This window comes from Ovis aries, chromosome 1 (genome assembly GCF_016772045.2).
Source record: "Ovis aries strain OAR_USU_Benz2616 breed Rambouillet chromosome 1, ARS-UI_Ramb_v3.0, whole genome shotgun sequence".
In the NCBI taxonomy this organism is placed as follows: domain Eukaryota; kingdom Metazoa; phylum Chordata; class Mammalia; order Artiodactyla; family Bovidae; genus Ovis; species Ovis aries.
The window spans coordinates 28,426,215-28,448,157 of NC_056054.1; the positions used below are offsets into that span (position 1 = coordinate 28,426,215).

At 48.0% G+C, this 21,943-nt stretch overlaps 1 protein-coding gene across 2 annotated transcripts; it reads left to right on the top strand.

Moving 5' to 3' along the window:
* The first annotated feature begins 177 nt into the window (after positions 1-177).
* Positions 178-21,356, top strand: DIO1 (iodothyronine deiodinase 1). Of its 2 annotated transcripts, XM_004001999.6 has the most exons (4): positions 178-538; positions 12,410-12,553; positions 16,580-16,779; positions 19,004-21,356. In XM_004001999.6, exons 1-4 carry the CDS (start codon positions 202-204, stop codon positions 19,070-19,072), a joined length of 750 nt encoding a protein of 249 aa, XP_004002048.5. In that variant the 5' UTR covers positions 178-201; the 3' UTR covers positions 19,073-21,356. The 2 variants fall into 2 exon arrangements, with proteins under 2 accessions (XP_004002048.5, XP_060265549.1); XM_060409566.1 differs by having other exon boundaries at positions 16,580-21,356.
* Positions 21,357-21,943: the final 587 nt, after the last annotated feature.

Consider the following 21,943-nt stretch of genomic DNA (forward strand, 5'->3'; position numbering starts at 1 on the left):
ATGGTCATTAGAACAGACCTTTAGCCCCTGGCTTGAAATTTTCCATTCTATTGACCGGAAGGCAAGCCCCTTCTGTCCTGGCACCTTCCTCCTGTCTGGGTTGGCTGCCGCCATCTGTCACCTTTGTCCAGCTCCTCCCTGTGTGGCCGGGAGGTTTCCTCTCTGTCCACCGGCCTCAGAGCCAGCTCTGGCTGTGTTGTGATGGGGCTGCCCCCGCCAGGGCTATGGCTGAAGAGGCTCTGGGTCCTCTTTCAGGTGGCCCTGCATGTAGCCATAGGCAAAGTGCTCCTGACGCTCTTTCCCAGGAGGGTCAAGAAGAACATCCTGGCCATGGGCGAGAAGACTGGCATGACCAGGAACCCACACTTCTCCCATGAAAACTGGATCCCTACCTTCTTCAGTGCCCAGTATTTCTGGTTTATCCTGAAGGTCCGTTGGCAGCGACTGGAGGACATGACTGAACAAGGGGGTCTGGCCCCAAACTGCCCTGTAGTCCGCCTGTCAGGAGAGAGGTGCAGCATCTGGGACTTCATGCAAGGTCAGACTGCTGGTCCAAGCTTGAGACGTGCTTGGATGGGGGTGTTTGAGGGGGTGGGCAGGTGGGGTGGAAAGCCTGAATGCCACTGCTCCAGCTGCTCCTTTTTTGGCTTCTTGTCCTCTTCCCACTTCCTGAAAACAAGGACTTCTCCTGGGTTCTGTTCTTCTAAGTGACAACACCACCTTCCCAGGCAATCAGATGGCAAGCCAGTCCCACTAGCCATCAGCTCCTTGAGCGCCGCTCTTACTGCACAGTTGCTCTGCCTGGGATGTCTTCACCATCCCCTCCCTACCTCCCTGCCCCTATCTGGTCCACTCTGGTTCATCCTTCAGACTCTTGCTCAGTGACACCCCCTGATCCCGGTCCCCTGATCTCAGTTAATCCCCTCTTCTATGCTTCATATCCTAAACTTCACTTTACACACCTGTCATGGTTTATAATTATTAATATGTGTGGGTGTTTGATTATTGTCTGTCCTCTTCACTAGCCTGCAAGCTCTATGCAAGTGGAGGCTGTGCTCTAACCCGCTGTTGGGTCCCCCTGGCTGCTGCTGGCTCATGGCAGTTGCCCAGTAAATATTTGTTGCAGATCTCTCTCTCTACCTCTCCCAGACAAACCAGCTCTATCTGTTTGGGTTCTTAAAGGCCTCTCTGCTCAGGCTTCTCTTTTGTCCTCACAGCTGCTCTTCCTGCTCTTCCTCCTCCCCATCTTGCCCTCTCTTCCCACCTAACTTGAGGATGGTCACCAGATGACCCTTCCACAAACATATCCCTGGCTGACTGGTACCCCAGCTCACCAACCTTCAGCAGCCCCATCTGCATCCGGGATGAAGTCCAGGCTCAGCTTTGTTCTCTATGTCCTCTCTGGACTGACTCCAGTTTTCCTTCCCAACTTCACCTGCAGGCTTCCCCTCAGCACACTGCCTCCAGGTGAACTGCTGGCTCTTGTACATCCCTTGTGCTTTCCCTTCTCTGTCTTTGCTGACGCCCTTCCCCTCCCTCACCACCATTCCTCATCAGCAGGGTCTGCTCTCAGGCCTCCCCTGGGACACCAGCTCAGATCCCTACAGCTCTCCCGCTCTCCCTCCCTTCTCAACTCCTGGATCTCTGCCTGGACCTCTCCTGGGCACTGATCCTTCCTACCCAGCACTTGGCTGCCCAAGCACAAGTGTTATCCTCCTGCCCAGGCAGGGGCACCTTGGGACACGGCTGTGGAAATCCCAGGGCATGAACACAGCAAACAGAGGAGAGAAGGTCCCTGAGGTTACTGACTAATCTAGTGTTTTTCAAAGTGTGTTCTTTGGGAACGAAATCCCATAGATATGCTTTACTAGATAGTGTTCCCTGGTCAAAATAGTTTGAGAAATCCTGCATAGTATACTCTCCTCTGGGCTTCCCTGGTAGCTCAACTGGTAAAGAATCCGCCTGCACTGCAGGAGACCCCAGTTCGATTCCTGGGTCCAGAAGATCCCCTGGAGAAGGGATAGGCTACCCACTCCAGTATTCTTGGGTTTCCCTGGTGGCTCAGATGGTAAAGAATTCACCTGCAATACGGGAGGCCTGGGTTTGATCCCTGGGTTGGGAAGATCTCCTGGAGAAGGAAATGGCAACCTACTCCAGTATTCTTGCCTGAAGAACCCCCATGGACAGAGGACCCTGGTGGGCTACAGTCCATGTGGTAGCAAAAAGTCAGACATGACTGAGCGACTAAGCACAGTACATCCTCTCCTCCTGGAAATTCATCATGTGCATGAGCATAAGAGTCTCTGAGAGGCCCTGAAACTTAAAAAAAAAAAAAAAAAAAACTTGAAAAACTTTCACACAGCACTGACTAATTTTCCTAACACACACATACAACTTCCCACTCTCCGCTGGAGGGATATCCTATCATCGTCATATTAGTTCCAAAGAACACACTCTGGGAGATGCTGGCCTGATCCAGTGCTCTCATTTTAAAAGGGAAATGGAGGAAACTGAGGGCAAAGGTGGCAGAGCCAGTGCGTGACCAAGTCAGACCCAGGATCCGGGCTTCTTCATCCTGTTTTTCCATTGTACCTCAGCAGACATTCACGAGCACCTCCCTCGAGCTAGATCCTCAGCTAGACGCCAGGCTCTACTCAGAGCTGGGTCAGAGCTTGCTCTTTTGTTTGAGGAATTTATGGTTTCATGGTACAGACAGAAGTAATAACAAATCCATACAGTTCCATGAGGCTGAGGGGAGACTATAAAGGTATGAACTTCACCTGCAGGGCTTGGAAGGTTTCCTGGAGGAGGTGATGTTGGAATTGAGCCTTGAAAAATAAGTAAGATTTTGGTAGCTTGAAAAGGGAAGAGTGTTTCAATTAGAGGGAAGGGTAAGAGTTTTTTTGCTCATGATCTTAAACTGCAGTGCAGAAATGACCTTGGTTTATTCAGCAAACATTCACTAAGTGACCACTGATGATAAGAACAGTGAGAATCAGCTCATGTTTCCTGTGAGTCTACCTCATGCCAACTCCTGTGATAGAACCACGCCAATTTGCTGACTTTTGATGGTCTAGTGACCAGCCTCATGAACGCTAACATGCCTCATGGCCAATTCACAGCATTTACTTGCTTATTTTAACTGCTTACTTTCCAGTGGGCCAGTGTACATTTTATTTTTTAAAATATTTATTTGTTTGGCTTCACCAGTCTTTGTTGCAGCATGTGAATGCTTAGTTGAGGCACATGCAATCTAGTTTCCTGACTAGGGATCAAACCCAGGTCCCCTGCATTGAGAGTGCAGTCTTAGCCACTGAATCACCAGGGAAGTTATCAGTGTACTTTTTCAGTACTGTTCTATTTGCCTCTGCTCCCTGCTGCTGCACCTGAAATTGATGATGGAGAGAGAAGGAGTCTGAGCAATGAAAAAAAAACTTGTATAAAATAGAATTTCAGCACATTGGTCCAGAGTCCCCTGAAGTAATAGGTACTGATGATACAGAAATCAACACAACTGGAAGATCTCATTGCTTAAGGAAGGAGATGATGGAGGGGTAGAGGGGACCAAGGAGTTCAGGAAGGAGTAGGGTCAGGTGGGAAGACGGTCAGGGGAGGGCTTCCTGGAGAAGAGAATGGTGAGCTAATGGTGTAAGCACTGAAGCCTCAGGATGGGTGAGGAAGAGGAGAGTAGTGAACAGAGCAGGGTGGAGGGGAGGGCCAGTAGAGGTCTGATACACGGAGGGGCATCAGTCAGCTTGGTAGAAGTAGGGTGTGAGAAGCATGAAGGAGTGAAGAAGGAGGCTGGAGATGTCATCAGGGATCAGAGCTTCTGGGGCCTCTGTGTCTTAGCAAAGAGCCTTTACTCTGAATGTACTGGTGTGTTCTTAGAAGGATCTTCAAGTAGAGTTAACATGATCAGTTCTGCTTATTAGAAAGACATTCTGTGTTGATGTTTGGCAGAAACCACACAATTCATAAAGCAATTATCCTTCAATTAAAAAATAAATAAAAATTTTCAAAAGGAAAAAAATAAAAAAGAAAGACAGTCTATAAGAGCTTTGGAAACCCATCAGTCCACTAAAGAGCTCTGCTGTATGCTTTAGGTATAAATCCAGACTCATTTTGGAGCCCCAGGCTGGAAGGTCTGGAAGACTCTTTCAGTTCAGTTCAGTCGCTTTGGAAACCCATCAGTCCACTAAAGAGCTCTGCTGTATGCTTTAGGTATAAATCCAGACTCATTTTGGAGCCCCAGGCTGGAAGGTCTGGAAGACTCTTTCAGTTCAGTTCAGTCGCTCAGTCGTGTCCAACTCTGTGACCCCATGAATCGCAGCACGCCAGGCCTCCCTGTCCATCACCAACTCCCAGAGTTTACCCAAACTCATGTCCATCGAGTTGGTGATACCATCCAGCCATCTCATCCTCTGTCGTCCCCTTCTCCTCCTGCCCCCAATCCCTTCCAGCATCAGAGTCTTTTCCAACAAGTCAACTCTTCGCATGAGGTGGCCAAAGTATTGGAATTTCAGCTTCAGCATCAGTCCTTCCAATGAATACCCAGGACTGATCTCCTTCAGAATGGACTGGTTGGATCTCCTTGCAGTCCAAGGGACTCTCAAGAGGCTTCTCCAACACCACAGTTCAAAAGCATCAATTCTTCACCGCTCAGCTTTCTTCACAGTCCAACTCTCACATCCATACATGACCACAGGAAAACCATAACCTTGACTAGACAGACCTTTCTTGGCAAAGTAATGTCTCTGCTTTCCAATATGCTGTCTAGGTTGGTCATAACTTTCCTTCCAAGGAGTAAGCGTCTTTTAATTTCATGGCTGCAGTCACCATCTGCAGTGATTTTGGAGCCCAGAAAAATAAAGTCTGACACTGTTTCCACTGTTTCCCCATCCATTTGCCATGAAGTGATGGGACCAGATGCCATGATCTTCATTTTCTGGATGTTGAACTTTAAGCCAACATTTTCACTCTCCTCTTTCACTTTCATCAAGAGGCTTTTTAGTTCCTCTTCACTTTCTGCCATAAGGGTGGTGTCATCTGCATATCTGAGGTTATTGATATTTCTCCCGGCAATGTTAATCCCAGCTTGTGCTTCTTCCAGCCCAGTGTTTCTCATGATGTACTCTGCATAGAAGTTAAATAAGCAGGGTGACAATATACAGCCTTGACGTACTCCTTTTCCTATTTGGAACCAGTCTGTTGTTCCATGTCCAGTTCTAACTGTTACTTCCTGACCTGCATATAGGTTTCTCAAGAGGCAGGTTACGTGGTCTGGTATTCCCATCTCTTTCAGAATTTGCTACAGTTTATTGTGATCCACACAGTCAAAGGCTTTGGCATAGTCAATAAAGCAGAAGTAGATGTTTTTCTGGAACTCTCTTGCTTTTTTGATGATCCAGCGATGTTGGTAATTTGATCTCTGGTTCCTCTGCCTTTGCTAAAACCAGCTTGAACATCTGGAAGTTCACAGTGCACGTATTGCTGAAGCCTGGCTTGGAGAATTTTGAGCATTAATTTACTAGCGTGTGAGATGAGTGCAATTGTGTGGTAGTTTGAGCATTCTTTGGCATTGCCTTTCTTTGGGATTTGGGAAGACTCTTTACAGATCATATAAAGCAGCCCTTTCATTTTTTCAGATGCAAAGGCCCAGAGAGGTAAAGGACTTGCTCAGAGTCACACAGAGAGTTCTTGTAGAGTCCGAACAAGAACTTGAGACTCCTGACTCTCAGGTGGTGTGCTTTCTAATGTTGGATAAAAAAACAGAATATCAGAGAAACTCTCAGCCGCCTCTTATCCTCTGCAGGTACATGCACCTGCACACACCAGACATACACCACGCAACGCTGATAACTGCCACATTGGGGTAGAAGGCAAATCTGGATGATCGCTTTTCTTAGAACCTGGCCATTAATCTGAAACTAGATTTATTTCACCCCCCGTTTAAAATCTTCTAAAATCTCTCCAAGTATACTTATAAGGGGTCATCTAGTAACTATAAACAGGCTGGTTTTCTCTGCTGAGAGAGCCTGGCATGGGGATTAATTTACTGGTTTGGGGGTTGACCAGTAAGTTAACCAATGATGGGTTTGAGTCTAGTGCTACCATAGAGCCGTTTCCCCACTTATACAAACAAGCGGGACTTGACAGTCAGTCCTTGCTTGATGTTCTTGAACTGGTGTCCTCCGCAGTGTGGCCTGTGGACGTGGGCAGGGGGCCAGTCCCCAGTCTGGCCACCCCCTCGCCTCTATCCATTTTCCGTCTGCTACCAGAAAAGCAGGGAACTCAGGTGAAACTTTGCCCTCAATACTGATCGCTGCACCCAGCCACACTATAAATAATTAAACAAATGACTGTGTTTCTTCACGTCCTAATCAGTGGATGTTGAAATTTTTATCCCATTAAAAACAAATTTCCAGACAGCTCATATTTGGCTCTGGTCCTGACCTTAAATCTCCTCAGTTCTTATCTGAAGTGTGACTCCCTGGGGTCATTGGAGGCCAATAGCTAGCCACTTGGCTATGACTGGCCTCTGAGCCTCCCCTGCTGTGACCTGAGCAAACTTGTCATATGGGGTGAGGAGGCAACCCCCTGAGGCCCTCCCAGTGCCTCCTAGGGCCTCCTGTGAGGTCATCTGCGCGGCAAGGATGACAAGAACTTTGTATCTCCAGTGGAACAGGCCTGCTTTCCCCTCAGGTACTGAAAAATGAGGAATATGTAAGCAATCATGTTCCTCCTTTTCCTTGGCCATCTGGAAACTCAGCGTCAATATTAGCTCAGTTACAATGAATGCATGGGCTTCCCAGGTGGCCCAGGGGTAAAGAATTCATCCGCCAATGCAGGAGATTCTAGTTCGATCCCTGGGTCAGGAAGATTCCCTGGAGAAGGAAATAGCAACCCACTGCAGCATTCTTGCCTGGGAAATCACATGGACAGAGGAGCCTGGCGGACTGCAGTCCATGGGGTCGCAAAGAGTCGGCCACGACTCAGTGCAGCAGCAGCAGTACAACAGATGCTTGAGATCTGAGCCCCCTGGAGGGCCGCGGCTTTCAAAATTTTTTTTTTCATATTTTATTATATATGTAAGCTCCTTTAAATCCTTTGTGGAACAAGTTAAAGAAATAACTAACCAAAGAAACCACAAGCAAGTCAAAATGTCCTCCACTCCCCATCATTCGACAAGTCCCACCAGTTCTACCTTTGCCCCTTCCCCCTGTACACACGCACTAGCCTAGACTCCCATTAACTCCCTTGTGGATTTCCCCAGCTACCCCTAACTGCTTCTGCCCCTCCTCTGTTCTCACTCTCAATCCTTTCTCCACTGAGCAGCCAGGCCCATTCTAAAGGGTGAGCTGATTATTTTTCATCTAGTAGCCTACAGTAGCAATCAGAGTTTTGGCTTGTAAGCAACAGAAACTCACTCGGGGTTTCTTAGTCACACGCATTTCCACGTGTATAAATGCCAAGTGTGTTAGAAAAATGTTACAGGCTCCCCAGAATCAGTCACAGCAGGAGCACTGGCCCTGAACAATCTTTTAGTTTCAGCAGTTGGGCCTGGAAGCTGCTGACACTGTGGTTGCCATGGGAAATCCCTCTCCACTGTAGGGACTTCAGCATCCCCTTGGGGCTCTACCACTGGGGCGTGGATGGGTTCTACCATCTCAGTCACTCCAGAATCAAAGAACTACGTGGGAGGGTCCAACCAGCCAGCCTGTGGCCTGGCTGCTGGGAGGGAGAATGGACCTGGCCCATCTCTCTTCCATAGAGCAAGGCTGGGCACAATCCCCTACTGATAGTACACAAAATAGGGAATTCCAAGCAGGAAGGAAGGCTACAGGCTGGGGAGCCAAAATTGCAACAAATGTCCACCATCCTTGCTTTATCTCCATGATGTCCCCTTGGACCTGGAAGAAAATCCACATTCTATGCCATGGCATAGGAGAGCCTGCCTGCTTTGGCCCTACCTACCTCTCCAGTTACATCTGTCACTGCCCTTGGCCTGGTTCCAGCCACAGTGGCCTTGCAGATCTTTCGGTACACCAAGCTCTGTCCCTCTTGGGCCTCTGGACGTGGCGCCCCTTTGCCTGGAATGACCCTCTTCTCCCTTTGCCCATGGTTGGCTCTTTCCTATTTCTCAGGGTAAACGGCATCTCCTCAGAGGCCTCCCCTGACCCACCAATGTCAAGTCACTCCTTTATAGTCTCTTTTCTGACGCTTATCACAACTTGAAATGACTTCTTTTATGTATTTCCTTGTTTCCTGCCTGTCTCCCCATTAAACAGATCTTCAGTTGCATAGGGGCTTCCCTGGCGGCTCAGACGGTAAAGAATCTGCCTGCAATGCGGGAGACCCAGGTTCGATCCCTGGGTCAAGAAGATCCCCTGGAGAACGAAATGGCAGCCCACTCCAGTATTCTTGCCTGGAGATTCCATGGTCAGAGCAGACTTGTAGGCTACAGTCCATAGGGTCGCAAAGAATCTGACACTTCTGAGCAACAAACACTTTTACATTCTAATTGCACACAGGCAGAGACCTGTTGCTTCTGCTCTGTGCTGAATCCCTAGAGTGTGGCGGAGGACTATGCACCTTATTTGCACTGAATGAATGCTTGTATTGCCATGAGGGTATACTCAGTGCTGCGGATGTGAGGAAGAATGAGGAACAGACCCTGCCCTCAGGGGCAGTGAGTAGACTGGGATGCAGACACTTAAACTGGCCATGCCACAGTGCAGGACCTGCTGGAGGAGTTACAGAAGGCTCTCACCCAGGGCTGTCTTCCTGGGTATGGGACCAGTGAATCACGAAGGGTGCTTATTCAGAAGGGGCTGAGCGCTCTTTGGAAGGACTGATGCTGAAGCTGAAATTCCAATACTTTGGCCACCCGATGCAAAGAGCTGACTTATTTGAAAAGACCCTGATGCTGGGAAAGATTGAGGGCAGGAGAAGAAGGGGACAACAGAGGATGAGATGGCTGGATGGCATCACTGACTCGATGGACATGAGTTTCGGTGGACTCCAACAGTTGGTGATGGACAGGGAAGCCTGGCGTCCTGCGGTTCATGGGGTCGCTAAGAGTCAGACACGACTGAGCGACTGAACTGAGCGCTCTGCCAGAACTGTCTTGAAATTCTTGATAGTTTTATCTTTAATTTGTATTTTGCAAGAGAAGATTTTTGGACAATTGGACATGCCTCAGGGACTTGGATCCTTGGTTCACACAGGTTCCTGTTTCCTACAGCCTCCCCCCTCCCTCTCCCCGACCCCTAGTAGTTCTCCCAGGACCACTCCTGGACTCCCAGGGCCCCAGCCTATCCAACCTCCTTGCTCCCACCCAGTGGCTGCTGCCACCTTCAGGCCTAGAGAGGATCTGGACCCAGGAATAGGAAAGGTTAGGGCCAGGTGTGGGCATCCTGCAGTATCTCACAGGAGAGCATGGAGGTGGCCATCCCCAGCCTGAGCTGACAGTGCCACAAATCCATTTGGCAAGTGACTGGGGTGACTTAATGGGAGAAGGCTTTTGCCCCCACTCCTTTCCTCGAGGTACCGAACATGTCCCTGCATGGAAGTTGCAATACCCTGTGGGTTTGGGAGATGGCAGGTGGGAGGATGACATGTCTGGCTCAGTTTCTGTGCTCCTGGCCGGGGCATGGTACATTGGCCTGGTAGCTGGAGGGAAAGGAAAGCTGGTAGCCAGCAGCCACAAATACACATACATGAATGCAGAGTTTGGGGCCTCCTGGGTGACTGTGAGAGTCTACATTCACCCTATGAATATCTCTGTGCCCAGGGGAACCCGATATTAAATAGCAACTAAAAAGCAGCATGCCAGGGCAAGAGAGATACTGTACCAGAAAACTATATTTTAATATATTTATTGGCACTTTCCCCCACTTTTTGAATGAAAGGCCTTGAATTTTCATTTTGCCCTGGCCCAGCCAATTATGTGACCAATCCCCACATTTCACTCTTTCTGGAGCCTTCTCCACTGCTCCCACTTCACAGCTCAGAGAGGAAATGAGAGCTTACACTTATTCAGTTCGGTTCAGTCACTCAGTCGTGTCTGATTCTTTGCGACCCCATGAACCGCAGCACGCCAGGCCTCCCTGTCCATCACCAACTCCCAGAGTTCACCCAAACCCATGTCCATCGAGTCAGTGATGCCATCCAGCCATCTCATCCTCTGTCATCCCCTTCTCCTCCTGCCCTCAATCTTTCCCAGCATCAGGGTCTTTTCAAATGAGTCAGCTCTTCACATCAGGTGGCCAAAGTATTGGAGTTTCAGCTTCAACATCAGTCCTTCCAATGAATATTCAGGGCTGATCTCCTTCAGAATGGACTGGTTGGATCTCCTTGCAGTCCAAGGGACTCTCAGGAGTCTTCTCCAACACCACAGTTCAAAGCATCAATTCTTTGGCGCTCAGCTTTCTTCACAGTTCAATTCTCACATCCATACATGACCAGTGGAAAAACCATAGCCTGGACTAGATGGACCTTTGTGGACAAAGTAATGTCTCTGCTTTTGAATATGTGTTTAGGTTGGTCATAACTTTCCTTCCCTGGTGGCTCAGAGGTTAAAGCGTCCGCCTCCAATGCAGGAGACTCGGGTTCAATCCCTGGGTCGGGATGATCCCCTGGAGAAGGAAATGGCAATCCACTCCAGTATTCTTGCCTGGAGAATCCCATGGACGGAGAAGCCTAGTAGCTTACGGTCCACGGGGTCGCAAAGAGTCGGACACAGCTGAGCAACTTCACCTTACCCTTACCCTAACTTTCCTTCCAAGGAATAAGCGTCTTTTAATTTCATGGCTGCAGTCACCATCTGCAGTGATTTTGGAGCCCCCCCAAATAAAGTCAGCCACTGTTTCCCCATCCATTTGCCATGAAGTGATGGGACCAGATGCCATGAGCTTTAAGCCAACTTTTTCACTCTCCTCTTTCACTTTCATCAAGAGGCTCTTTATTTCTTCACTTTCTGCCATAAGGGTGGTGTCATCTGCATATCTGAGGTTATTGATATTTCCCTCGGCAATGTTGATCCCAGCTTGTGCTTCCTCCAGCCCAGCGTTCCTCATGATGTATTCTGCATATAAGTTAAATAAGCAGGGTGACAATGTACAGCCTTGACGTATACCTTTTCCTATTTGGAACCAGTCTGTTGTTCCATGTTCAGTTCTAACTGTTGCTTCCTGACCTGCATACAGGTTTATCAAGAGGCAGGTCAGGTGGTCTGGTATTCCCATCTCTTTCAGAATTTTTCACAATTTATTGTGATCCACATAGGCAAAAGCTTTGGCATAGCAGAAATAAATGTATTTATTTATTTATTTATTTCAATAAAGCAGAAATACATATTTTTCTGGAACTCTCTTGCTTTTTTGATGATCCAGCAGATGTTGGCAATTTGATCTCTGGTTCCTCTGCCTTTTCTAAAACCAGTTTGAACATCTAGAAGTTCACAGTTCACATATTGCTGAAGCCTGGCTTGGAGAATTTTGCATTACTTTACTAGCGTGTGATGTGAGTACAAGTGTGTGGTAGTTTGAGCAATATTACACTTATTGGGTACCTACTATGGGTAGGCACCATTCTAAGCCCTTATCTGTTTTAACTTACCTAACCCTTAGAACAATCCTATCAGGTAAGTATTGTTATTATGTCCATTTGTGGGTGGGGAAACTGAGGTGCTTTGAATAGAAAGAGCACCATATCGAGAATCCAGAAGCCAGAATGTTGGGTTTAACGCCAGCGCCAGCATTGACCTGCTGTGTGACATGGAACAAGCCTATAAGCCAGAGGGTAAAAAATCACCCACCTTGCAGTACACTAATCACATTGATGACAGAACAGATGGGTGCCTGCCTTATCACTGCATGAAAGGGACTCTTTTTGTCATTATTTACTTCCCAGTGAGTGCAGGTGATCCACTGAAACTGCCTGATAGAATGCCTTCATTCAGGAGAGGAGTCAGCTGGCTCTGCTGCTGCTGCTGCTAAGTCGCTTCAGTCGTGTCCGACTCTGTGCGACCCCATAGACGGCAGCCCACCAGGCTCCCCCGTCCCTAGGAATCTCCAGGCGAGAACACTGGAGTGGGTTGCCATTTCCTCCCCCAGTGCGTGAAAGTGAAAAGTGAAAGGGAAGTCGCTCAGTTGTATCCGACTCTTAGCGACCCCATGGACTGCAGTGCACCAGGCTCCGCCGCCCATGGGATTCTCCAGGCAAGAGGACTGGCTCTAGCCTCTGCTAAATCACGTGTCCTAAGCTTCTGCCCCCCACCGCCGCACTGTGCCCTGTCTCCATCTTAGAGAGGAAATAAAGGTAACAATGAAAGCAGGAGTGAAGACGGTGCTTGCAAAAGAAATGCTATGTGTCCATTATTGGTTGATGATGGTACCATTTGTTTTAGGCAACAGACCCTTGGTGCTGAATTTTGGAAGTTGCACCTGACCTTCATTTATTTTCAAATTTGACCAATTCAAGAGACTTATTGAAGAATTTGGTTCCGTAGCAGATTTTCTCATCATTTACATCGAAGAAGCACATGCATCAGGTAAAAAAAGATGTCCTTCCCTCTCCCCTTCACTCATGGTTGGGGATGGGAAGAAGAGGAAGAGAGAAGGAAAGAGTCACTATTTGTTGAGGACCTAACTCAGTCGCTGCTACTCGCTAACTCCATAGTCTGTGCTCTCTGCTAGTCACACAGGGCAGAAACCTGGAGTGCTTCTAACATTGAGTGGGTAAGTTGGGGAATCAGGGGGAGGAGCTCGTCTGAGCGCTGTCAATCACAAGGAATTTAGACCTTGTGAAATGTCATGAGTGAAACGGCAGCTCTCTCACAATGTGTGAGATCCATCCTAAGGCTCGCCAAGCTCCAAGGGAGCTTCTCCCTGGTTCCTCTCCATCCATGCTTCCCAAGCATTGCAAGTGCCAGAAGCACCAGGGCTTGTGAAAGCACACTGCTGGACTCCACCCTGAGTTGGAGTTAAACCTGGGGTGGGGCCTAATAATTTACATTTCTAGCCATCTCTGAGTGATGCTGAAGCTGTGGACTGGGGGACCACACTTTGAGAACCCCTGCTCTGGGCCAGCTTTTAGCTGAGGCTGCAATCCTTGTTTCAGCTCCTAATAGGTGATAGCTTATTTTCATTATTTAATAGGAAATCTTGTTCCTTTGCTGAACAGCTCTGCGAGAAAGTCCTGCCTTACCACGGGCAGACATGTCCTTCCCCGAAACTTCTACAGCTTGGTCGAAGCCTCTTGAACTTTGCAGGATAATCAGACACATCCCTGTCCTTCTGATTTTTATGGGAACTGAACCCAAGAGTTTGGCCCAAGCCTCAAACTCTGAGGTTGGAGAAGGCAAGAAGGCTCATGTGGCTAAGTGAAATGAGAATTATTTACTCACCCCATCACCCCACAAGACAAGAAGCTGTTTCAGTCATCTGTCACTCAGCACCTGGTAGAGTCCATGGTATAGAGTCAGAGCTCAGTGAAAGTTGGGTGAGTAAGTGAGCATTTAGACCAGTATTAGCCTGCTGGCTTATCCATGTGTTTAGAGATTGTTATTAATTATCAGCAAAGCTGCTCCATCAGCCCTTTCCCCAGAGTGGTCCTAGATCCCTCGTGTCTGAGCCATGTGGGTTGCCTGTTGAAAATGCATCTTCCAGGGCCCACCCTAGGCCCATTGCATCTTAATTTATATGCACCCAGAGGTTGGAGAACTGCTTTCAGCCTAACACTATGCTCATTTAACTGGCAGCTTCTATTTTCATTGAAGACTTTGGGGCAATTAAAAATATTAGCATAGGGTAACAGTTACATGGAGGTTCATTAAACTGTTCTCTCTACTTTTATGTATATTTGAACATTTCCAAAATAAAATTCAAAATAAACAGCATAGGCAACAGTAGAGCAAAGTCAAGAACCATGTGTTTCTTTGTTAAATACCCTTTGGGAGAGCAGCAGCCATCAGTGAAAGGAAAGAGAACTCAGGCACCTCCATGGCTGAGAGGAGGCGATGCCTTGATGTTCGCACAGTTGATGGTGGAAGCTCTGCCAAAGCTGATTTAACTCTGGGGGCAGTGCTGCTCAGTCTTTAAAGTGCATGCGAGTCACCTGGTAAGCTTGTTAAGATGCAGGTTCTGGGTCACAGGGCAGCAGAGGGGGGCCTGAGACTTGGCGCTTTAAATCATGCCTCCAGGTAGTGTTGAACCTGCTGGTCCAGGGACCCACGCTTGGAGAAATAAGGTTGTAGAGAATCCAGCTTTAATCTCTAAAAGAACAAGTTGCAAAGTGCAACAAGAACGGTTGGATATCACAGAAATTTCCTGATACCTGTCTCCTCCTCTGGAATCCGACTGAGCAGGTTGAACCCTTTCCTGGACCCAGGGCTGTCCATCTCAAGCCTCTGAGGGAAAGGCTTCCTATTCCAGCCCTGACCTATACTGGTTTCTGTGCTGTGTATCCTCTGTGCTCTGCCACTCCTAGTTCAAGCATTTCTTCTTCCTCCCCAACTCCTTCCCCAGGGTACTCACTCCATCAGTCAGAAGTAGGTGAGGCCTGAATCCTAGAACTAAAATGCACGGAGCCAGTGTCCTCCAATCCTAGGAGGTCTGAGCCAATCAGTTGACTTCCTTTTCCCCCACATACCACGTGTCTGTCCAGGTAAATTACAGGGAGGCATGAGTTGTGGTAGGAGGATTGCCCCAGCTGCATCACGGGCTGGCCACGTGACCTGGACAGCTTACCTTCCATGCCCACTTCTGTGCCACTAAAATAGAATAATAGCACCTATCTCCCAGAACAAGTCTTCCCATGTGGCACTAGTGGTTAAGAACCCGCCTGCCAATGCAGGAGACATAAGAGACACAGGTTCAGTCCCTGGGTTGGGAAGATCCCCTGGAGGAGGGCATGGCAACCTACTCCATTATTCTTCCCTGGAGAATCCCAAGGACAGAGGAGCCTGGCAGCCTACGGTCCATAGATTGGCAAAGAGTCAGACACGACTGAGCATGCACACACGTCTCCCAGAATAACCCACTTAACAGAATTTACTGAGTACCTACTATGTGTCCAGCCCTGTGCTGGGCCAAGAGACACATAGAGATGAGAGGTGCATGCAGCGCCTGTCTCTAAAGAACTCACAGTTAAAGGTGGGGAGGCGGGTCACTGCTGCTCTCTGGGCCTCCGCACTCCCAGCTGCAGGGTGGGGATGAGAAGGATATCCCGGAAGCGCCAGCGAGCTAATGGATGGAACAGACTGCTTGCCTAGACATGACACGCATAAGTTGGTGTTACTGTCATCAGCAAAGTTTAGCTGTCTTGGGGCAGTTAATAAATACTTTAAACTGAGTCCAGGCTGTTGTAACTGGATGTGAATTTCTTCTGATCCTGGGTTTTCCTAAGGGAAGAGTACTTCGAGAGGACTTTGAAGCACAAGAAGGAGGAGCCAGTTCTGCTGGTCGACTTCAGCAGCTTACATTACCCTGGGAGGCAACTATTATAAATGCAGGCCCCATGGCTTCTGAAAGAACCCATACCACATTATCTGGGTTCCAATCTCCCCAGATATGGGGAGAGAAGAAGGGCAAGGCCAGTACCAGTTTATGGATATTTTTTCAACCTGTGGGCCCATTCACTAATGAGGACTAGCTCCTTTAAGTTGGCAGATGGGCATCTCGGCCAGTGAAGCCAATTGAAGATCCCCTTCCCTTTAAAGCAGGGGTCCCCAACCTCTAGGATCTAATGCCTGATGATCTGAGTTGCAGCTGATATAATAATAATAGAAATAAAGTACACAATTAATGTTACGCACTTGAATCATCCCCAAATCATCCCCCCACCCACCACCCAGTCCGTGGAAAAACTGTCTTCCAAAAACCGGATCCTAGTGCCAAAAATGTTGGGGGCCACTGATTTAAAGTGAAGCAATCTTAAATAGATTTGGTTCGGGGTGAGGGTGGGGCATCCAGAGAAAAATAGTAGAACACCTGTAGTAGAGAATGAAAACTGAAAAAAAAAAAAAAAGAAAAAAGAATGAAAACTGGCTTCTCTACTTGTCTGCTATTTTGGAGCAGTCAGGCAAGGTAAGTCAATAGCAGCTACAATGAACCAGGTAGAATACTGGGAATTCTACAGAATTATCTCAGGTAAGCCTTACAGCCAACTGAAATGTGGGTTCTTTTAATTCATTTAGCAGATGGGAAAACTGAGAATTTAAAAAGATTTAAAGAGCCTGCCCAATATCACACAGCCGAGTATATCAAGGAAGGCTTCCTGGAGGAGATGGTGTGGCAGCAGTGGTTCTCAACCCAGGGTAATTTTTGTCCCGCAGAGGGCATTTGGCAATGTCTGAGACATTTTCGGTTGTCACAAGCTGAAGGCATGGTGACACCACGGACATCTAGTGTGTAGTGGCCAAAGATGCTGCTTAACACCTTACAACACACCAAACAGCCCCCACAACAAAGAATTATCTAGCCCAAATTGTCAGTAGTGCCAAAGTTGAGAAGTCCTCCATCTGGGACCCTCAGTTAAAAGTGGGGCAGTATCTGACCTGCAGGTCTTTCTGTTACAGATGGCTGGGCTTTTAAGAACAACGTGGACATCAGGAATCACCGGAATCTCCAGGACCGCTTGCAGGCAGCCCACCTGCTGCTGGACAGGAGCCCCCAGTGCCCCGTGGTGGTAGACACAATGAAGAACCAGAGCAGCTCGTGCTACGCAGCACTGCCAGAGCGGCTCTATGTGCTCCAGGAGGGCAGGATCCTGTACAAGGTGGGGACTTGTGGCAGGGGACCCAGGGAGGGCAGGGGTAAGGGCAGAGAGAGGACTGTGTTTCAAATTGCTGCCTGGTCATTTACCAGCCACATGACCACAGGCAAGTCCTTTCCCCTCTTGGAGCTTCAGTTTCTTCTCTAAAATGGAGACATGCACCCCCACCTCACAGGGGATGAAATAATGCACAAGAAAGGCCCTAGCATTTGGATTGGTGTTGCAGCTTCCCGGGTGCCTTCTGAATGCAGAAGACTGGCCCAGCCCTGGTTTGCTTTGAGAGACAATGTTTCCATTTTGAGAACAGTGCTCGGAGGAGGAAATGGACTTGCCTAAAGCCAAGTTGCACAAGGCTCCTATTTCAATTCTAAATCCTCTAGGATGGGATGGGAGTGGGAGGGTCTGAAGCTGCTAATCCTTGAAACAGGCCTGAACCTGGAATGGGTGTGGAGGCTGGAAGACCACCTCCTCCATACCTTGGAGCAGCAAATGCTGAGGCAGGACCTGAGCCCAGTCTTCTTTTCTGGTGATCATGTACCCCTCCAATGCTTCCAGCTTGGTGAGGGTGGAGGAAGGGAGCACAGCTTCTGATCCTGGGGGCGCTGTGAGCCTCCCCTGTTGTGTGTTGTGCGGTGCGCAGTCACTCAGTCTTGTCAGACTCTCTGCAGCCCCACGGACTGTAGCCTGCCAGGCTCCTCGGTCCATGGGATTTTCCAGGCAAGAATACTGGAGTGGGTTGCCATTCTCTTCTCCAGGGGATCTTCCCAACCTAGGGATCGAAACTGTGTCTCCTGTGGTTTCTGCCTTGGCAGGCAGATTCTTTACCACTAGTGCCACGTGGGAATCACTAGCCTCCCCTGAGAGGATAGAAATTAGGTTTTACATCTGCTGAAGGGATTCAAACCTGGGGGAGCATATGAAGCCCAGTTCTGGGGTGCCTCTCTGCCCGTGGGTCCGGCAGGCCTTACTCATGCCGGTGAAACAAGCAACAACCTGCACACACATTCTCAGAATGCTAAGGGTCACAGCATGAGGGTTCGAGTCCTTCTTCCCTTCCCGTTCCCTGTGACACAGTACTGAGGTGGCCTGATTGAGGCAAGCTGGGTACTGAGTCCCTACCTGGGGTTAGGCCCTGAGCAAGTACTGGAAACACAAGCGCAAGTTTAAAAGGAGCCTCAACTTACTTCAAAGTACTCACATCTGGAGGAGCAGGGAATAAGAAGGCATAAATAGAGAGTTACAGCTTCCTGGGTGCTGTAAGGCTCCAGGGCACGGACTGCAAAGGGCCAGATAGGAAATATGACTCCATGGGGGCCAAACAATTCCCACTGAAACGCTTCAGGTTTGCTATTACAGCACAAAACCGGCATAGACAGTATGTAAAGGAAAGGGTGTGAGACATCAGGATAGATCTGGCTCTCAGATGATAAATTTCCTGAACCCTGAGGAAGGGCAGGCTTTTCAGAGGAGGTGACACCTGCTTAGGATAAGGAGGCTGCCACGTGAACATGGTGAGTAAAAAGCATTGCAAATACAGGAAGGAGAGACAAGCCCTGAGGTGTGTTAGGGCAGGGTGTGGAGGGTTGGGCCATTTCCATTATAAAAGGCTCAGTCTGGACCGAAGAGTTCAGCCTACATCTGAGAGCAAAGAGCCACTGAAGAGTTGTGAGCCACGGAGAAGCACAAATCAGATCTCTACTTTAGAAAGATCGTGGACTACTAGGTGAAGAATGGGCTGGAGGAAACAAACACAACACTCTAAAGCAAATATACTCCAATTTAAAAAAAAAGAATGGACTGAAGGAGCTGGGGTGGTAGTTGCCCAAACAGGAGGTGAAGAGGGCTGAACTGAGGCCATGGGATTAGACAGGCAGAGGTGGTTTGATGCAGAGTGAGCAGAACTTGATGTGAGGGTGGCTGGTCTGAAGGTCCAGCTGTGGAAGAGAAGCTTATTTGTCTACATCCCTTTCTCCTTTTGAAACTATCCTCTTTACCTGCTCTGGTTTTCCTCCTGCTTCTTTGTCCAGTCTTCCCATTACATGTTGGTGCCATTCCACACGCTTTTCCTGGGTGCTCTCATCTATCTCATGGACATCTGCCCTTGACTGCACCATCCTGATGACTTCCACAAAGATGTCATCAGCTCACATCTCAGCTCAGCTCAGCCCCAGACCTACATATTCCCGCAAGTTGGAAATCTGGAAATGCTGACTCATTTCTCTTGCAGGGTAAACCTGGTCCTTGGAACTACCATCCAGAGGAAGTTCGTGCTGTTCTGGAAAAGCTCCACAGTTAATCTGGACGGATTGCCCAGTTCTAGGTGCCCAACATGAGGGCCCCTTAAGGCTTGGTTTGACCCCCATCCCAGCTGTCATTTACCTCTTGACCTGTGTTCCCAGTTGAATCACTAGCCTGGATTTTTCTGATCCAAGCAAACAATGGTTGCAATGAGAAAATGAAGCCACAAGTAAGCCGAGTATTAAAGAAGGTAAAATTCCATACTGCTCCCACCATGGAGGCCGTGTTCCTTGCACAGCATTCTAAGAATGAGAGCAGGTATACGCTGCGTTTCCTTCTGAGTATCCAGCCACTCTAATATGGCATTCCTTGAATGAAGTAAATTCATTGTACCAAATTTGCCATCTAAAGAATTGATAATTTAAGACACTAAATTGGCTTTTAGAACTAAGCATGGGGAGAACTCCAGGTTTTCAAAGGAATTCAAAGAGAATGGGAGCAGACAGTACAGATGGTAATCTTTTTCTTGCCAAAACATTTAAAACAAAGGATGGTGGCAGTGATGGGTGAGTTTTCACAGTAATATATTTTCAGTTCCACAGTAGAAGAGGAGGGTACTCACTTTACCACCTTTGAATATTTCTCATAGACGTCTTGCTCTCTGTACCTGGGAATCTTCTTTTATTTTCAATTATAACAAGCTGCTTGGTGGGAAGACTGGCTTCCTAAAACCACTATGACCTTGACCAAACTAGACAACAAATGCCACAGAGCTGTCACTCAGTTATACAGAAACTCATATCTGGAATCCTGTTTCTCTGATTTCTTCACAAGTCTCCTAGAAGGTCATTTGCATTAGATCACCTCAGACTAATGGATAACCATTGGTACTGAGCTGTTTTAACTCTGCCTCTTTTCATATTTGTTCATGACGGCCACAGCCTAAAGTACTCACGGCTGTGACTTGATTTGAAAGAAAATGTTTTAAGATGCAGCAAGCCAACATAGAATGATTAAAAACTATCAGGCTCTTCTGGATGGCTTCAGTGTGATCTTTACATTGTCTTTTCTAATTCGTGTCCGCTTGTTCTATTTTTTATTCTAGACCAATCTAATCTGATGAGCAAAAAAATACCATACGCTGGAAGGCCCTCCTTTGGTGGGAAGAACACTCAGCCTCTATGTGTTACCTGTCTAACCTGGTTCTGTCTCATAAACTCCTTGCCAGAGAATGTCCACACTGAAATCAAATTACCTTCACAACGTGACATGATAGAAGATACTTGGGAGGCATTTTTCTAACATGAAAACACATTTTTCTTGTCTCTGTCTTACCTGCCAAGGAACTTTTAAAAATAGTTGTTAATCATTTATCAGGCATGGGCACTTTCAGATTTGCAGTCTTATTTAATCTCTATATAGGTCAAAAAGGAGATTATTAGACCCATTTTACAGATGAGGAAACCAAGGCTCAGAATTAAGTAATTAATGGAAGGCCTCAGACTCAGTAAGCAACAAGCTGAGATTCAAACCTCATATTTAACTTCAAACCAGAACCCCAGCTCTGCTCCCTGCTGGCTGTGTGATTTTGGTTAAAGCTGCTTTGGTATCTTGAACTACAAAACAGGGTATCAACAGTGGCTACCCTACAGGGACTCATGAGTAAAGCACTCAGAACTGTGCCTGGCTTGGAGAAACTGCCAGGCTACTGGAAATGTTGGCTACTATTGTTACCATCATTACTGCTCTACAATGCCTCCCTGGGCTCCCTTTTTAGGTGCTGGGAGATGGAGAAAAACACAGGATAGTAGAGACATCCTGCCAAAGCCACTGACCGATACTGGCGTGAGTTTGTAAGAGGATACAGGGGACAAGTAACTGTGAAGCAGCGGGTATAAAGCACAGCTGAGCACTGTCCTTGGCAAGCAGGGTTGCTTAGTCTCTCCGCAGTATTTGATTCTGTGTGACCCCAAGGACTGTAGCCCGCCAGCCTCCTCTGTCCATGGGATTTTCTTCCAGGCAAGAATACTGGAGTGGGTTGCCATTCCTCCTCCAGGGAATCTTCCTGACCCAGGGATCAGAGGCTCCTGCATCGCAAGCAGATTCGTTACTGCTGAACCATCAGGGAAGCCCTTCCTAAGCACTAAATTCCACAAAAAGAGGCAGAGTATAAAGCTGTCCTCCTCTGAATCACTTTTCAGGTGGTCCTTCAACTCACACTTATAAACGCCTAGAAATCTCCCAGTTCTAAACAAATAATAGTAGCTGGGACAGAGGAATTTTCAGAAAGCTAAACTAGATCCCAAACAATCCAATTAAATTTTCCTCGATATAATGCTTCAGACACTGATTGAGCCCTGATTTGTTCTCTGGGTGCTGAGAGATGATGCAAAGATGACAAAGGGGGCGGGGGGACCGGGGTGGACATACACTGCAATAACCATAATTCAAGGTCAGATATGACGGGTTAGAGTTGTACTGTGTTGTGCTTAGTCGCTTAGTCTATCCGACTCTTTGCAACCCCATGGACTGTAGCCCACCAGGCTCCTCTGCCCATGGGAGTTCTTCAGGCAAGAATACTGGAGCGGGTTTCCATGCTCTCCTCCAGGGGATTTCCCAACCCACGGGTCAAACCCAGGCCTCCCGAACTGCAGGCAGATTCTTTACCATCTGAGCTGACAGGGACCCGAGAATACTAGAGTAGGTTGCCTATCCCTTCTCTAGCAGATCTTCCCGATCCAGGAATTGAACCGGCATCTCCTGCATTGCAGGCAGTTTCTTAATCAGCTACCAGGAAAGCCCAGGTTAGAGCAGAGGGGAAGGCTAAAGCTCAGAGAGCACAGAGGAAAAAGCAGTCTGTCTGAGCTGGGTGCCTCTAGGAAAGCTTTGTGGAGGTGGCAACCTTTGAGCTTGGTCTTCAAAGATGCCC